The sequence below is a fragment of the Brassica napus genome, chromosome A1 (genome assembly GCF_020379485.1).
Source record: "Brassica napus cultivar Da-Ae chromosome A1, Da-Ae, whole genome shotgun sequence".
Classification (NCBI taxonomy): Eukaryota; Viridiplantae; Streptophyta; class Magnoliopsida; order Brassicales; family Brassicaceae; genus Brassica; species Brassica napus.
The window spans coordinates 13100177-13116595 of NC_063434.1; the positions used below are offsets into that span (position 1 = coordinate 13100177).

The window sequence follows — 16419 nt, forward strand, 5'->3', positions numbered from 1 at the left end:
AAAAAACTATTTTCAAGAAAAATATGAATGGACTTAATTTTACTCTATAATTTTGTGCATCCTCCTTAAAAGATGGGATGATAAAATATACCTAGTCGACCAGAGATTCCGAAGTCAACTTCGAAAATCTTATGATATATGAATGGTGCAGGAAAATTATATATAAAGTGATATAGCATAATTTATCGCATGGTGCTCGACAATGATAAAATATGTCCACCCTTTAATGTTCTTCGTCCATGTTTCTACTCAACTCTTACACTTTTTCGTCTATTTTTTTGTTTTCCAACAACAAAAAGACTTTCAGTAGTTTCATAATCTTGAAATGTTTTCTTCAATACATCCAATTTCAGTTTAATACATAACAGTAGCCCTCATTTGAGCTTCAACATCGATTTTCTTGAACGTGATAGTACCATTACATCACTGATACACATGATATATATGTAAAATTTAAGACAGCGAATTTTTTTTGGCTAAAATATAGTGAATAATTGCATGGCCGCAATTTGTATTTGACAAGTATAACTATCAAATATGAACCACTAATTCGAGAACTTGAAGTCCTAATGACGACAATCATGGAGCTTAATGAAAATAACACATCTCTACTTTGCTCACCTATTTATGTTTTTGCCATTTGTACCCCCTGAGAGAGCTTTGGGGCATATGGTAGCAGTGACGCCTAAATTAAAGGATCTTTGGGGTCAATGATCCCAATGTTTTAATTGAAGGGTAGCTTCAGTCAAGTTAGCAAACACTTAATTGTTTAATGTTTATATTCTCAAAAGCAGTGATACTTGGAACACCACGATTTGGTCCCCCTTCAGAACCTAAAAGTCATTTCCAATATTGATTATTTTTCAGTATTCAATGTCACACACATATTTTTGTAGAACAATTTTAATCTTCAACCGTATTTCTCTGTTGGAGAAAGAAAAATACTTATAGCTGATTTGTAAGACGTTATTTGTTATTGCAATATCCTTAATTAGTCTGTCTAGTTGATCGGTTCACTGCCAACAAATCAGCTAATCATCTAATATTCTGCTAAGTATCTTTTTCTATTAGTGGCCAGAAGTCCAAATTGATTGAAAACTAAAATGATTTCTTAACTAGAAAATGATGATATATTATAATTTTTATAGCTTAGCAGATGCATCACGTTCAATTAATAGCAACTAGTTTATTAATCATCCCAATTAAACTTAAATTACAGAAAATCTGTGGAAAAGAGAGTACAGTACTTTAATCTTAACCAGAGGTTCTGTCACCACCAAAACCGGATTGCAAGAAACCGGTTTGGTCCAAATGAGACACATCTCCCCAAACTTGGATAGTCCATTTGTCTCCATCGAATAGACGAAACACATTGACCGAAGTGTTAAGAATCTTTTCAACTTTTCGTGCACTTGGACGAGCTCTTTCGTAGAGAGATCGGATCACACCTCCATGAGTCACTACCACCACTCTCTCACCTTCATAATCACCACAAGTTAAAACAAGATGAGCAATACTTAGAAGAACATGTGTTGAGTACTAATACGTACGGTTAAAAATATAGAAACCTTGATGTTTGTCGCCGATTCTCTGCAATGCAGATGTACATCTGTCGTAAAGCTTGTCGAGACTTTCTCCTCCACCCTAAATGACCAAAAAAAAATTAGCATGATTCATCCATATAGTAAGTAAGCTTCTTGTTTAGCTTACTGGAATATCAACGTCAGTGCGGTTAGATGAGAAGGCTTTGTAAGCTTCTGGACGAAGTTTGGAAGCTTCTTGATACACAAGACCTTGCATATCCCCTAAATGTCTCTCCCGCAAAGCAGGATCAGTAAGTACCTACATAACAATTTAAACACATTTGAAACCTCTAATAAAAAAAAAAAAAAAGAGAGCATAAAGGTGGAGACTTTAGGAAGAGATGCATCAAAAGGAAGTGAGGTTATAATACCTCAAGGTTGCCGCATTTAGCAGCAATAATCTGAGCAGTCTCAAAGGCTCTCTTCAAGTCAGAAGAGTAGACATAAGATACCTTAGGCTCCTTTGATAACCTTTCAGCAACCTTAAAAATTTTCAAAAGGCATCATCATCATCATTACATCAACAATCAAAAGACAAAAAAGTCGCATACTTTGTCTGCTTGTTGTCTTCCTGCATCGTTTAGTTCCACATCCAAATGACCCTGAAACAACACAACAGAACCAGATTCTTACTAGATCTCTAATCAATCAAGATTCAATCACATTACCTGGATCTTTCTCTCGGCATTCCAAGATGTTTCTCCATGACGTACAACAACGATCTCAGCATAACCCTCACCAACGGAACTGCGAAGATAACACAGCACAACAGATCATAAGATTACACACATGTTCGAATGTGAGAACGAGAAGCATACTCTTCTTCCGCCATGGATGGGAGAGATTGCTCAAAATCGGTCAATGGCTTTCGATTAGATCCGGAGTCGAAATTTGATCATCATTTCATTTCATTTCAGCCCATTGGATATCCACTGATGGGCCTAATCTTCTAGCCCATTTCATTTAAGCTAAAAGTTGATGATTATCTCTATTAGCCCTCCCTCACTTTTATTAAATTCAACTCAAATATTCCACTCAATATCCCCTATATATTAATTGAGGATCTTTTAAAAAATTATAACCTGAATTTTGTAAGAATTAAAAAAAGCCCCAATCCTATGTGGCAGTTAAATAGAGCTTAAAATTGCTTACGTGGCGTGTTTTTAAGAAGTATCGTTGGAGCATAGTCTAAAAATAATTGTCCTAGCAAAATACAAGTTTTAATTATACGGACAGTCATGTATTTTATGGTTAAAATCATAATGTTAAATACAATAGAGCGAACGACGCCGGTTCAGTTGAAGTCGTAGTCTATGGAGCTTTGGTCGTAGAAATAGGTGCTGCTGTTGTTCTGCTTATGTTCGCCATTGTTGTGGGTTATGCTTTGGTCGTAGAAATAGGTCCTGCTGTGTGTCTGTTCGCCAACCGCCATTGTTGTGTGTCTGTTCGCAATTTAGTTCGAGTCGTAGTCTATGGAGCTTATGGTTAAAATCTGTTCGCCAAGTCTGTGTCTCTGTTATTTCCGATGGAGCTTATGTAAAGTGTCGTATGGTTAAAATATGTTCGCAATTTAGTATGTGTCTTATAGTTATTAGTAGTCCTTTTAAAGTTGTGAAAACAATTCATATTATGAGAAAAACAGTTCAATGCTTTCACTATTTACATATACAAGAAATGTATATGCGGGCTTTACGTGTTTGATATAAATATGTTTATGTCAATATAACTTCTTTAAAGTATTTTCATAGTGCTGGCATGGTCGCCCGTTCAGTTCAAGTCGTATTCGATGGAATCTTTTTGTGCTGTTGTTCTGCTTCTCTACTAACTCAACATGTCTGTTCGTCATTGCTGTTTGAATGTTTTTTTCGAAGGAGCTTTTTTTTAAATGAAGTTTATCCCGTGCAAAGTGTATCTATATACGGTATTTATGTGTTTCATGTCGATATGGCAAATTTAAAGTATGCTTATACATTGCATCGGGTCCAAATCTGATACCCTTAATCAGACCGGGTTATAATATTAAAGTTCTCAGGACCATTGATAACAAAACTAATACAGACGGTTGAAGCAATATATAATTATGATTTATTATTTAACGGTTGAAGCTTTGGTCGTATTTGAATGAGTTTATTAAATATACAATATATTTTCCTTGCTCATCAATTCAGCATCCAAAGTTTGTATCCTAATTAATGTCAAGTTAGATAAGGAAGATTGATGAATGTTGTGATGTTAATATGAGAAATCAAAAGTACAACTTTCCGTATGAGAGGTAGAAAATCTTAAGGGGATTATTGTGCCTTCGTAAGCAAGCGTGTATCTTAAAAATAAGTTAAATCTAATCTATTAAAACAGAAGTATATTATAGAAATAACCCTGAGTTTTTCACTATATTTACCAACCCATGCCACTGAGTTAATTTTTCCTTTTTAAAATAACCTAAATCAGAATAAAATCAAGCCGTCGAGCCACTATGTTTTGATCTATTAAATACAAACTTATATTGTACACATAAATTTCGTGGAAGCTAATAACTACTTTCCATATATTCACTTTTCGAAATTACTCCTAAATATGCTTACACTTTTCTAACGTGAATCAATATAAGGAATATGCTCAGTAAAATTTTCAACATTGCAATATTTTAACCTCAAATTACGGTACAAATAAAATATTGCCATATCATTAGTTAAATTTCAAAATATCTAAACAAGATTTTAGGAATGTTGCAAAAAATATCGCAGATATACCCTACCTATAATCTTTCCATATCTAACTATTAAATTCAAAAATAAGAGTTAACCGTTTTTTTCAAAAAAAATAAAAATGAGAGTTAACCTACATCGTTTCACCATGTCAATATATACAGTATAACTTCTTTAAATTAATAATCTATAAATTAATATACACTAAAAATCTCTATAAAATAATATAATGTTATAGTCACAAATTGAATTTTTGGTTTAATTAGTATATCGATAAATTAATATCTCTATAAATTAACAAAAAAATTATAGTTTTGGTATAGTCCCAACATTATTAATTTATAGAGATTTTACTGTATAGCTATTCCAGTTACGTACTTCCCATTCATAATCTGAAATCGCAAAATAATGTCGCTTACTAAAAATTTACACCTCTTAACGATGTTAAACCCTACAAGACTTGATGGGAGTACACATGAAGTTACTTCATTCGTGAAATCAGAACACCGGTTGGGGGAGAGTCTCTTGAGTGCATTCTTGAAATCAGAACACCGGTTATGGGGAGAGTCTCTTTTGAAAGAAATATCCTAATATTCCTCAACATAAATTTTTTAAAAAATCTTAAAATATATAGATAGTTATATAAATCTCTCTATTAAGTGGGTTTACATATTATTTAAGCCTAAACTATTTAATATTTTTTTCAATCATTTATCATTCTCAAATTACAAGCCAAAATAAGTAATCCTCTTAAAACCTAATTTATTAGTGTAGATGATTATTTTAAATATTAAAAAAAATAAAATAAAATTTCTACATACTAATTATGTAGTGATAATAATTTAAAATTTAACTATACATGAAAGTACCAAATTTATTAATATAGAAATTATTGATACAAATAATATTCAAAATGTAATATATTCTCTGATCCAAAACTCCATCTTAAAACTAATATAATCCCCTATATATTATTTGAGAAGCATTACAACATTTTTTTGTAGCCACATGTCATCACTAGAATGATTCTTAGAATCCTTAGAGAAATATGTTGGTCCATCTAAATATATAATAATTTTTTTATTAAACTAACCATAAATACATTATTAATGTGCTTCATTATTTTCATAAATAAAATTACGGAATTACCTAATATGGCTAAAGTATATATGATAATTAATGACTTTGAATAATAACGATTTGATAAAAATAAGTGTATGTTATATTATATTTGTTTAATTTTAAACTATTAAAATAAATTAAACAATCATAGTAACCATTTAATAAAAATTAAAAAAATTCTTTATATGTTGTATTTTGAATTTTTAAGAACGAATATAAATTAGTACAACCATTAAGAGTTTCACATTCAAATTTTGTGATCTATGCTTTAAACTTTTTGTTATGACATGATACAAATAATTAAAAAATCATATAAGTTGAAAGTGTCATTTAATAAGTATTAAAAATAATATATATATAAAAATATATATGTATATGCATATTAAATTATATGTCATATAAGAAAATAAATTAATATCTTAATTTTGAAATTTACTTTTAACAAAAAAAAATTGAAAAAATATTGACAAATTAATTTTTTAAAATATTATAAATTACATAAACTATTAATCCCACAGTGAAAATTTTGTTATCAGTAATTTAAATTTTTTGCTATAATAGATACAAATGATAAAAAAAAAACATGAGCAAAAAGCATCATTTAATAAATATTAATATTAAAATATACTATATATATGTTACTATCATTTAAATTTAATTATATACCATATCAAATAAAAAAAATATTCTTTTGGATTAATAAAATTTATTTATATGTTCGCACCAACTTAATTATATAGGTAATAATTACTGACTTTTTAATTATTCAATATATATTTATTGTTTCATAATAGGTTAGAAACATATAATATATAAAATAATTTATATATATAATGTTCATCCCGCGCAAGGCGCGGGTCTTAACCTAGTTTTATACAATTTGAGTATTATTGATTTACATAGACAATACCACACGTGTCAACTTGGTTCTCGATTCATGATTCATTTCAGCTTAAATCTTGGAAAGTTTCCAAAAATACCACTTTCGAAGTACTATTTTTATGTTTACACTAACCATTTTTATTTTTATTTTTAATAAAAAGTAAAGGATATATATAACCATTTGATTAACTATGATAAAAAAACAAAACATATGGTTAACTAATCTATACTATTAAAGCAAGATCCTATTTTTAAAATTTTGGATTCTACCCTTAGATTTTCATCATATTTACATTAAATTACTTAATATTTAGATCATTTAAAAATTGTAGTCTTTCAATCATTTAATACTTAACAAAAGCGATTTTATAACATATATATATATATACACAATCATATCTAATTTTAAATTTATTGAATGTTCTCAAATCTAGGTTAAAAATTATTGTGAATAATTATTTGATTTTGTTTGATATGTGGAAGCCGGCTCACTTTCACAATGTTAATTTTCACGTGTATCATTTTTTTTACTAACTTTTCTTTTATGGTTTTTAACTAAATTTACATTGGTTTTAACCCACTAAACATGACAAACGTAGATACTAAGATTTTTATATATGAATTACATTGATTTAATTTTCCTTTTTTCAAAATTGTCTTCAAAATTTTAGATGTGAATTAAATATTTCTTAAGAAAAATACAATACAAATATATTTTCTAAAAAGTAAATGATTTTGGTCACTCAAAACAAACCCAAACCAGTCTAAATAGATGATTAATACAATTACACGAATCTAAATAAATAAAATTACTAAGAACTAAAATTAAAAACGCTCGAGATGTAAATGTGTTCGCTAAAAATGAGACGGATTTAAATAAGGTGGATCTACCATTTTATCACTCTTAACAAAGCATTTGGTGAATTTTTATTAAAATTTTACAATGTATAATATTCTGCGCTTTTGAATCGCGAGTCAAAATCTAGTTTTACTTTTATATTTGCAGAAATTAACTAATTAATAAAAATTATTTATATTTCTTTGGTTAAATCTGCTTTACATAATATTTATTTTATGATATTTTATATTTTAAATTTATTTATTATCGTAATTTTATTATATTTTGATGATATTTTCTTATTTTTTCATTTTTTTATCAAATATTTTTTTTAATATTGTATTTTTTCATTTGTTATATTAGTGATTACACATGGCTACGAAAAATGTTATAATGTTTCAGGATTAATATATAGGGGATGATAGAAGTAATTAATTTCCAGGTTTAATAATGAAAGAAGTTAAGTGTAATTTAGTCGGATTAAACTCTAGTCGTAATTGCCATGCCGCATATAATAGCAGTAGTTGTACTCTATTGTAAGTAGTTTATAATAAGTTCATACATTTCTTGATTTAACGAACCGAAAAAACTACAAGAGAAATATAGCCGATATTTCTTTTTATTTTAGTTAATAATTTATAGAGTACATATCATAATACCACAAAAAGGTAAGAGATAATAAGAGAAATTATTTGGACTTGGCGAATCCGACTTTAACAATTCCTGGAGTCTGGTAGTCCCAAACAGTATGAAATGCTCGAATAAATGGCGTGCCAAGTTGCCTACACAATCAAAAACCGCAGAAATAATTTTAAATACTTAAAAAAAGAAGTTAAAGATATATAATAAAAAGTTTAAAGATGAAAAACTTACCATAAATCAGACTTAGCATCCGCGAATACACTCTTGCATTTCCCGTTCTTTCTCTCAATGTACTAGAAATTTTTTGATAGAAAATAAATAAAAAATAATAGTGAAAGGAAAAATAATAATAATAATATATATGTGTATTGTCTGGCGTCTTACATCACGTGGTGTGAGGGTAAAAGTCTTTGCGGCTATTGTGAAGCTTATAACTTCAGACAGCTTGTCATAATTAGAGCAGTCTGCTGCTATTCTGATTTGCTTATTAATCTTGACGATCAAATTCTAAAAATTACAATTATGGAGAAAAGGGTTAAAAATTAATTTAACAAATGAAATGATGAGAGATAATTAATTAAAACAGAAAGACTTACCGGTGGACCACGAATGTATGTACTCCCCGAGTCCACAAGAACTTTGCATCCCTTGGAGCAAACTTTCGTGTCAATTTTGCCCACAAAAAAAGAGTTAATCTTGAAGGTGTTATGCGGCCCTTCTGCATCAACGTAGGTATGAGCTCCGGTGAAGTGCTCTTGGTCTATACCTCCAAAGATTATTTCTCCACCGTTTTCACCAGAATCACTGTACCGTCGAAGCCATATCGAGAACACTTTCTTTGTAACCACCCCTTCATCCATCATCGTTCTCCAGATGGGACGAGCTCCTGTGATTGTCGATTTCGATAGGCCTGAAAGTCCAAATATGCCATCCCACGGCCTTTCGTAAATCCGTCTACCCGGAGCTTCAGTTGCCTCGATGAACGCTTTCTCCCGCATCGTTGCTCATGAACCCCTTCAGAGAACCTGATCCGTATCTGATTTCTTTTTTCGTCCCTGTATATATATAGCAGATAGGTTTAAAATTCACAGACACAAAACCCACCAATAATATATATATAGCTATATACATGTATCATATTTATGGAAAATTATACAGCTTACCATTGCGTTTGAAAGTTTTTGATGCGCTTGATCTATACCTTCTGCTTTTCTGTTTAGGCCATATTGCAGAAGGAACCCACAGGTCGAAACTCCCGGTGTCAAACAACACGTTGAAAGGCTGACCCGGAGTTCCTACCATAATTTGCCCGAAGTAAGTATTGTCATTATCATTTGTTAAAGACACATCGTCCTTGTTCCACAAAGTTTTCGTTTTGAGTGGGATTCTCATTATGGCTTGACCTAGAAAAAGATAAAATAAAACAAAATGAATTATTAATACGTATAAAATAGTCATATACATATATATATATATATGGGATATATATCTAATACTTTTAAAAAGAAATTACATGTAGCGTATCGGGAGACAAGAAAAAGAATAAGACCAGCAACTATAAACCTTAAGCTAATACTCATGGTTTCTCTCTTTCTTCTGTTTCTTTTTTGTTTGAATTTGATTATACTATGCTGCAACTCAAGAGCCAAGACGGTATTTATAGACCATGAAATATTTTTCATTTGGAAATATTTTTCAAATTGATCCAAATTGAAGAGTGTGTTGAATTTGATCCAAATTGTAATATTTTTCATGTGGAAATATTGACCAAAAATTTAGCATGTTTGTACTTATAAGATAATATCATTTTGTTCTATTTCTGTCTATATATTTTTTTGACCAATTTTATCTTTATTGTCCTTTGTATTTATCAAAATTAATGAAATAGAATAGTTATACAAACCCCCAAAAATATGAAAATAGGAACAATTCAAAATATTCTCATAATTGTAGTAGCAGTTTGTCGGAAACTAAAACTTGTTAAATAAAAATTTCAAATTTTCTTATAGTAGATTTTATATTATACAGAAAATGACATTGTAAAAATTGAATTCTACGTTTTGTTAGCTAATCTGTTTTTATTAGAATAAGTAATCTATAGATTTTTTTACTGTTTTTAACGCTTGTAATTCAATGTTCTAAGATTAGTTGATTTGATTTAGAACCTCTTTGTCTTATTTCTACACCGAGTAGAAATTGTAATCTATGGATAATCATTATCCTAAAATATGGAAAGTACTATTATCTAATATTTTGAAGATATATGAAAATATTTTCTATTTCCATATTTGAGTAAGATCAATTTTCTTAACAAAACAAAAATGAAAAGTCACTTGTATAATCAATGACCAAATATCCTAAATTCCTAATATATGTTACCAAATATTTTGAAGATATATACAAATCTTTCATATTTTCATATTTGAGTACAATCAATTCTTAATAAAAAATTGTAAATCACTTATACAATCATGACTAAATATCCTAAAATATGAAAAGTATAGTCACCAAACATTTTGAATTTAAGATATATGAAAATCTTTTTTATTTTCATATTTGAGTACAATCAATTTTCTTATTACTATTTTTTTGGAAAAATCACTATGTTTTTAACCCACTCTTCTTTTTTTTTTTAATGATGCACTAGGTGATTTTCCCGCGCTCATGCACGGGTATAAATATTTATAAAATAAATATACTATAATAATAGATCGTTATTTATTTTAAATTTTAAATTAATTTATAATTTGTATGCATAATTTATATTAATAATATTTTATTACTTTAATTAGACATATGATTTTAGATATGTTATATCTAGTTGGTTTTGTTGTTTTTATAGTCGATTTAGTTATCATTTGGGTATATTAGATTGCATATATTTCTCTGAATTCAATTATAATATTTTTATTTTAAATATATTAAAATTATGATTAATTTTATTATTTTCATTTATTTTAAGAATATTAGATTGCATCTGTTTTTAATTTACGTAGATATATAAATATATTTGAGGAAAATTATGTATAACTTAAGATATATTGTGCTTAGAATGAAATATAAAATAAACTTTAATATATGTAACTTAATATATGTAAACTATAATATACGTAATATAACGATAATTTTTTACAGTCTCATGCATATATATAAATTTTACAAAAGAACTAAATTATAACAGTTGGTTAATATTTTATTTTTATTTTTAATATGTTTTGAGTCATCTTATAATTTACATTTAGAAAATAAATTATTATTACAAAATTATATTTTCTTATTGTAGTTAAATTTATGATTATAGATATAAGTTGGAGTACTCGAGTCACTCATGTTGTGAGTATATTGGGTTACATATATTCTTTCAAATTCATACTGTAATATAAATATTTTTTATTATAATTATGTGAAATTAAATTAATTTTATTTATAGTTTAAATGTGCATGTAGTTTCATAATATTTATCAAATTATATGTTTATTTTTTTAAACAAAATATAAAAAAATAAAGCGATGATCAATATGAATTTACATACATAAGTAACTAATACAATCTTGGAAGCTCATTAACATATATAAATATCTTATATATTAAAACTGAAGTCACAACCTTGATTCATGTGTGATTTTTTTAAAAATAGACCTAATGGACTTATTTCTTAAAAATTATATTTCATTTAATATATAATCTTATCATTTAAATTTTGGGCTTACCAGAAATTTTTATTGGGCTATCAATAATTAGATTTAAACAATAGATGATCCATTGGATTTATGTATAAATTAGATATATATAATTTAATGTTGTAATATTATATTTGCATATGTTAATTATTTAAATATTCGTCGATGTTAACTTTTAAAAATAAAAAGATTTAAAAAAAATCATATTATCTAACAATGATTAATCTTTACTGCGTTAAACTAATGAAAATAAATTTTAAACTATATAATTTATTTTAAAAATTAAACAAAAACTAAATGTTTGATTATTTACTCGATAGTATAAATCTATGAAGTGAAAATTTTAATTTTTTAAAAACTTTCTAAATTTGTGAAATGTTACAATATCTTTGAATATGTCAATAAAAAATATTTTACTAATCATTATATATATAGTTACGATTTTAATAATAAAATAATAATCCGAAAATATATATATATAAAAGAAGATACAAATACATATGAAAGTTTAAAATAATCTATTCAATTAAAAAAATATACCGTAAACTTATTATGTTTAAAAAAGTGATAGACACATATATATTATAATATATACCAATTTATAATTGAAAACAAAATTTTTATATAAAAATATTTAAAAACAAAAATCCGCACGGTTGCGCGGATCGAGATCTAGTTTACAATAATTAAAATATTTTTTAAATTCTAATTAATTTTATGCCTTACATTTATTAAATGGTAAACTCAAATTTATTTTAAATAATCTTAAAAATGAGAATTCAGATTTGCTTTGGTATTGTAATTACATCATATTAAGTTCCACAAACATAAAAACATAAAATTTAAAACCAAATTTAATATGAAAACAAATAATTTTAATAATGATAAAATATAATACATCTACCTCGTTAAAGCATATAGTATTATGTTATTTTAAAATATTATTTAATTATTTGATCAAAAGATATTTAAACCATCGAGCATTAGATAATTGAATGAACGGAAAGATACTTGGATGTGGTCTTTCGATTTCTTGAGTGCCAAGATTGAAGATAAGTATATCTTTTTTACTCCAAAAATGACCCAAATCAGAATCACAATAATTATTATGATTGCCGCTGAAATATATTGAGTTTCCATTGACTCCTTGGATGGTGTTGGCAAGCGTAACGGTGATACCAAGATCCAAAAATATTGCTTCTTCCTCTCCCAAAGAATCAAGTGTCTCCCACTTAGAGCTGGGTTGCGGGTCAAACCCGCCCCGCTGACCCGCCAACCCGCGGGTAAACTGATTTTTTTTACTCAAAAAATTTGACCCGCTTGACCCGCAAGAAGAAAATATGAAATCCGCACCCGCCCCGCTAAAACCCGCGGGTGATCCGCTAGACCCGCGGATAATATTAATAATATTAACAATTATTAATTTAAATATTTTTTATTAAAATAACAATAAAATTTAATATTTTAAATATTTTTTTATTAAAAATAACAATAAAATTTAATATTTTAAATATTTTTTATTAAAAATAATAAATATTAATCTATTTATAATTAAAATTAAATTATTTTTAAAAAATTTTCTATTTAAAAATAATATTTTTAAAAAAAATCTTTTTTTTTTAGTTTTTGCGGGTTGGCGGGTATCCGCGCTGAATTTTGGCTGACCCGCACCCGCCCCGCATAAAAATCACTCAACCCGCATCCGCACCCGTGAACCAAATTTTTCAAATCACTCGACCCGCACCCGCCCCGCAGCGGGTCAAATAGGGCGGGGCCCGCGGATAATGATTCATATTCCCAGCACTACTCCCACTCGCTATTTGATGAATTCATCTTGTAGATGCGGAAGTACCAAAAGTCAGAATTGCACAAAACTATGCTCTTAACCCTCAGAACTTCACCAGTCACTCTGACTACAAGATTTTCAGTCTTGATCTTCCTACATACATGAAGAGGAGCATCATAGTAGAAAACATCCTCTGGCTTTCTCGAATAATCATAGTTAACTTGCGTCTCAAATACTTGTCGCGGGATATCTTGTGAAAAATCCAAGACTTTGACATCACGAGAGCTAGTATACAAGTAAAGTCTATGATCTTTGTATACCATGTCAAAATTAAAGTTGAAAAGCTCAATTCGTTTCCAATATTTATCACTCTTTCTGGAATAAACCAAAAATCTTGGTTGGATTATCCATATAACCACATAATCTTTGGTTTTCTCGTCAAACCAGAATAGAACATCTTTGTTGTTATCTAATCTTACAAGAAACATATCATCTTCAGTCTCTGCAATACTAAGTTGAGACTTCATGGAAGGCAGATCTATCTTCTCACAGGTGAATATATTCAAAATGTATAATAAATTGTATTGATGATCGTCTTGCATCAAGAGCCAACTTCCATATGTAACCAAACAATTACTATTTGCAAAGTTGACCCCTAGATTTTGAATTCTATATAACTTGTCATCTTTTTCCTCGGGATCAAACAAGAGGCAGCAATCTTTACCTTCTTCTGGAAATAGAATCAACCAAGGGTTTTGATTGTTTGGTGAAGTTTGTTTGGATGCATAGTGCCAAGATGAACAAACAGATTTAGCCCTTTGAAAATCTGCAAAACCAAGACGTTCTAAAACCAACTGCATGAGATCTGAAGGAAGTTTTGACCACCTGCTTGGTTCCATCTCACCACAACTCACTACTTGGGACATTTTAGAAACTAGGAAAGATCTACCTATCTCTCCTTTTTTTTTGGGTCATTACATTTGACAGCTCCATCTCTTTATATAACTTTAAGCATGCACTACTCCAATCTATAAAAAGATGTAATATATCTCACGGTAATCAATTTTTTGAAAAGCAACATTTAATTCTTTCTCGATTTAATAATATACTTGGAAATCATAAATTGGATGCATGTCCACAAGAAATGTGTAGATAGTAATTTTTAATTTGTTTAAATAAGTAAATTTTCATAAAGAAAAAATTGTAATTTAATATTTTGATAAAAAAAATCACGGATGCATTATGTAAGATATACATCCATATATTAAGTTTATAATTTAGAAGGAAAAAAGATTTTCATAACTTTTGACTTTCATTTTGATTTAAAAAAAAAATAGATAATCTAATATCTGAACCTAATTAACTACACACTTTGGTCATACAACTCAAATTTTCCAACTGTAAAAGAAAGATCTTGTAGGTGTGTGATTGGATTCGTTACTCTTTACGATCATCTTTACCCATTAGCACTCAATCCTCATTCCATACGATCAATTTTCACATCATTAACCAATAGTACATCTCACTCTTCAAATCAATGACAAAGAAATTTGTTATATTGACCGTATACAACTCAAATTTCCCAACTGTAAAAGAAGATCTTGTAGGTGTGTGATTCTTGTCTTTTTTTTTAGATTTGAGATTATATGTGGATAGTCTGCCGTATACCGCAAAAAGTATCAACATCATACGTAATATATAAGTGAATTACAAATATACATCTATACTATTATTTGAAAAGTGATTTGACTTATTTGTCATGTTCTCCATGATTTTAGGATATTTTGATTATTTATCATGTTTTCAATAATTTTAGTTAATAATTTTTTTTATTTGTCATATTTTAATTATTTTAATTGAATCATTAGTTTGAATAATGGATCTATATTATTATTTAAAACTTAAAAATCATCATCTATATAAATATTTGATATTATTTTATTTATTGTAAACTAAATGCATAATGTCTGATTTTGCTGATTATATAATATTTGACTTTAAGTTTATATGGAAAATCTGCTTTAAACTATTACAAAAGTTTAACCATGCTAAGGGACATAATATAATGATACCCTTGATTTTGTATTGGTGGATGTTAGCGTCAGTAGATACATGAATACACGTATTTGCTGTTCATTGATGGACATAATGAAACCTTTGATTTTGCAATACATATTGATGTTCATTGACTATTTTGAAACCCTTGATTTTTCAATACGTATTGACATGTTCTTTGACTCTTGAAATTTAATAGTTAGTTATACTATTATATTATAAAGTTTTGAAATATTGATTGTTTTCTAATAGTACACGGTGAGAAGAAAGATCAGAAATTAAAGAGGAATATTGCTGATGGCATTAAAAACAATTGCTGATGTTTACTATATCCAGTGAATTGAATGAAAGTGATTGGATGACCAATTGACCATCAAAAAATTTCATATTGACATGTTGAAGAAAGTTATAGGTTAACGTTTCATGATTTTAAAATAAAATGGAAATCCAATACTTTTTTTTGTAACTTAAAGCCAACTAGATTTCGATCCGCACGGCTTTCGACTCGCACAACCGTGCGGGTGTTTATTTTCATTTTATATACATAAATATTTTTTACATCATTTATGGTATATATATTTATTTAATTGTGCGGGTGTTTATTTTCATTTTATATACATAAATATTTTTTTACATCATTTATGGTATATATATTTATTTAACAAATTAATATATGCATTAAAAAACATATTAAATATTATTTTTGTATTATTTTATATTCAGTTTTGACCCATCGACCTTCAAAACTAAGTTTTTTATTAGCAATATTTTTAAATTTATTTATTTCACATAATATATTATTATATATACAAAAGTCTAAGATATGTCGATTTTTATACATGTTTTATATAGTTTTTGAATGTTAAGCCGTTATATCATCGTATTATATTTTTAGCATAAATATTTTATACTTATAAAAACTGTTTTTATTTTATAAATGATAACTAAATATGTATATATTAATGCATAATAATAGTTCATTGCTAATTACGAAATTAGTTGAAATATTTACATAAAATTTTGAAAATTAAGATAACGTTATAATATTTTCAAAAGATTTGTTAAACAAATTATATATATATATATATGCATATATTTATTTATATTTATATTTAAAATAAAAAGA

At 27.7% G+C, this 16419-nt stretch overlaps 3 protein-coding genes across 5 annotated transcripts; all 3 read right to left on the minus strand.

Moving 5' to 3' along the window:
• Positions 1–1139: 1139 nt before the first annotated feature.
• On the minus strand, positions 1140–3263 carry LOC106363336 (phosphoglycerate mutase-like protein 4). 2 transcript variants are annotated; one of them, XM_048776466.1, is made up of 6 exons: positions 2252–3263; positions 2135–2185; positions 1955–2065; positions 1711–1842; positions 1569–1644; positions 1140–1478 (listed from the first exon to the last, which is right to left on the minus strand). In XM_048776466.1, the coding sequence occupies exons 4-6, from the start codon at positions 1798–1800 to the stop codon at positions 1255–1257; spliced, it is 390 nt and encodes a 129-aa protein (XP_048632423.1). In that variant the 5' UTR covers positions 1801–1842; positions 1955–2065; positions 2135–2185; positions 2252–3263; the 3' UTR covers positions 1140–1254. The 2 variants fall into 2 exon arrangements, with proteins under 2 accessions (XP_048632423.1, XP_048632421.1); XM_048776464.1 differs by having other exon boundaries at positions 2135–3263.
• A 433-nt stretch (positions 3264–3696) lies between these two features.
• LOC106351717 (aspartic proteinase oryzasin-1) lies at positions 3697–10393 on the minus strand. The gene is made up of 5 exons (XM_022691554.2): positions 8936–10393; positions 8369–8827; positions 8157–8279; positions 8004–8065; positions 3697–7912 (listed from the first exon to the last, which is right to left on the minus strand). Exons 2-5 carry the CDS (start codon positions 8768–8770, stop codon positions 7819–7821), a joined length of 681 nt encoding a protein of 226 aa, XP_022547275.1. The 5' UTR covers positions 8771–8827; positions 8936–10393; the 3' UTR covers positions 3697–7818.
• A 1978-nt stretch (positions 10394–12371) lies between these two features.
• On the minus strand, positions 12372–15981 carry LOC106350233 (probable F-box protein At4g22060). Of its 2 annotated transcripts, XM_022693496.2 has the most exons (2): positions 13260–15981; positions 12372–12690 (listed from the first exon to the last, which is right to left on the minus strand). In XM_022693496.2, the coding sequence occupies exons 1-2, from the start codon at positions 14162–14164 to the stop codon at positions 12402–12404; spliced, it is 1194 nt and encodes a 397-aa protein (XP_022549217.2). In that variant the 5' UTR covers positions 14165–15981; the 3' UTR covers positions 12372–12401. The 2 variants fall into 2 exon arrangements, with proteins under 2 accessions (XP_022549217.2, XP_048632435.1); XM_048776478.1 differs by having other exon boundaries at positions 12656–15981.
• Positions 15982–16419: the final 438 nt, after the last annotated feature.

Bases quoted from the DNA above. Each gene is read 5' to 3' on its own strand.
- LOC106363336 (XM_048776466.1), bottom strand. From the start codon at position 1,800: ATGCAAGGTCTTGTGTATCAAGAAGCTTCCAAACTTCGTCCAGAAGCT. The intron at 1,645-1,710 runs GTAAGCTAAACA...TTGGTCATTTAG, and splicing joins GCACTGACGTTGATATTCCA to GGTGGAGGAGAAAGTCTCGA. The intron at 1,479-1,568 runs GTTTCTATATTT...GTGATTATGAAG, and splicing joins AATCGGCGACAAACATCAAG to GTGAGAGAGTGGTGGTAGTG.
- LOC106351717 (XM_022691554.2), bottom strand. From the start codon at position 8,770: ATGCGGGAGAAAGCGTTCATCGAGGCAACTGAAGCTCCGGGTAGACGG. The intron at 8,280-8,368 runs GTAAGTCTTTCT...TGTAATTTTTAG, and splicing joins CATACATTCGTGGTCCACCG to AATTTGATCGTCAAGATTAA. The intron at 8,066-8,156 runs GTAAGACGCCAG...AAAAATTTCTAG, and splicing joins TTACCCTCACACCACGTGAT to TACATTGAGAGAAAGAACGG.
- LOC106350233 (XM_022693496.2), bottom strand. From the start codon at position 14,164: ATGTCCCAAGTAGTGAGTTGTGGTGAGATGGAACCAAGCAGGTGGTCA. The intron at 12,691-13,259 runs GTAGTGCTGGGA...CCCGCAACCCAG, and splicing joins TCATCAAATAGCGAGTGGGA to CTCTAAGTGGGAGACACTTG.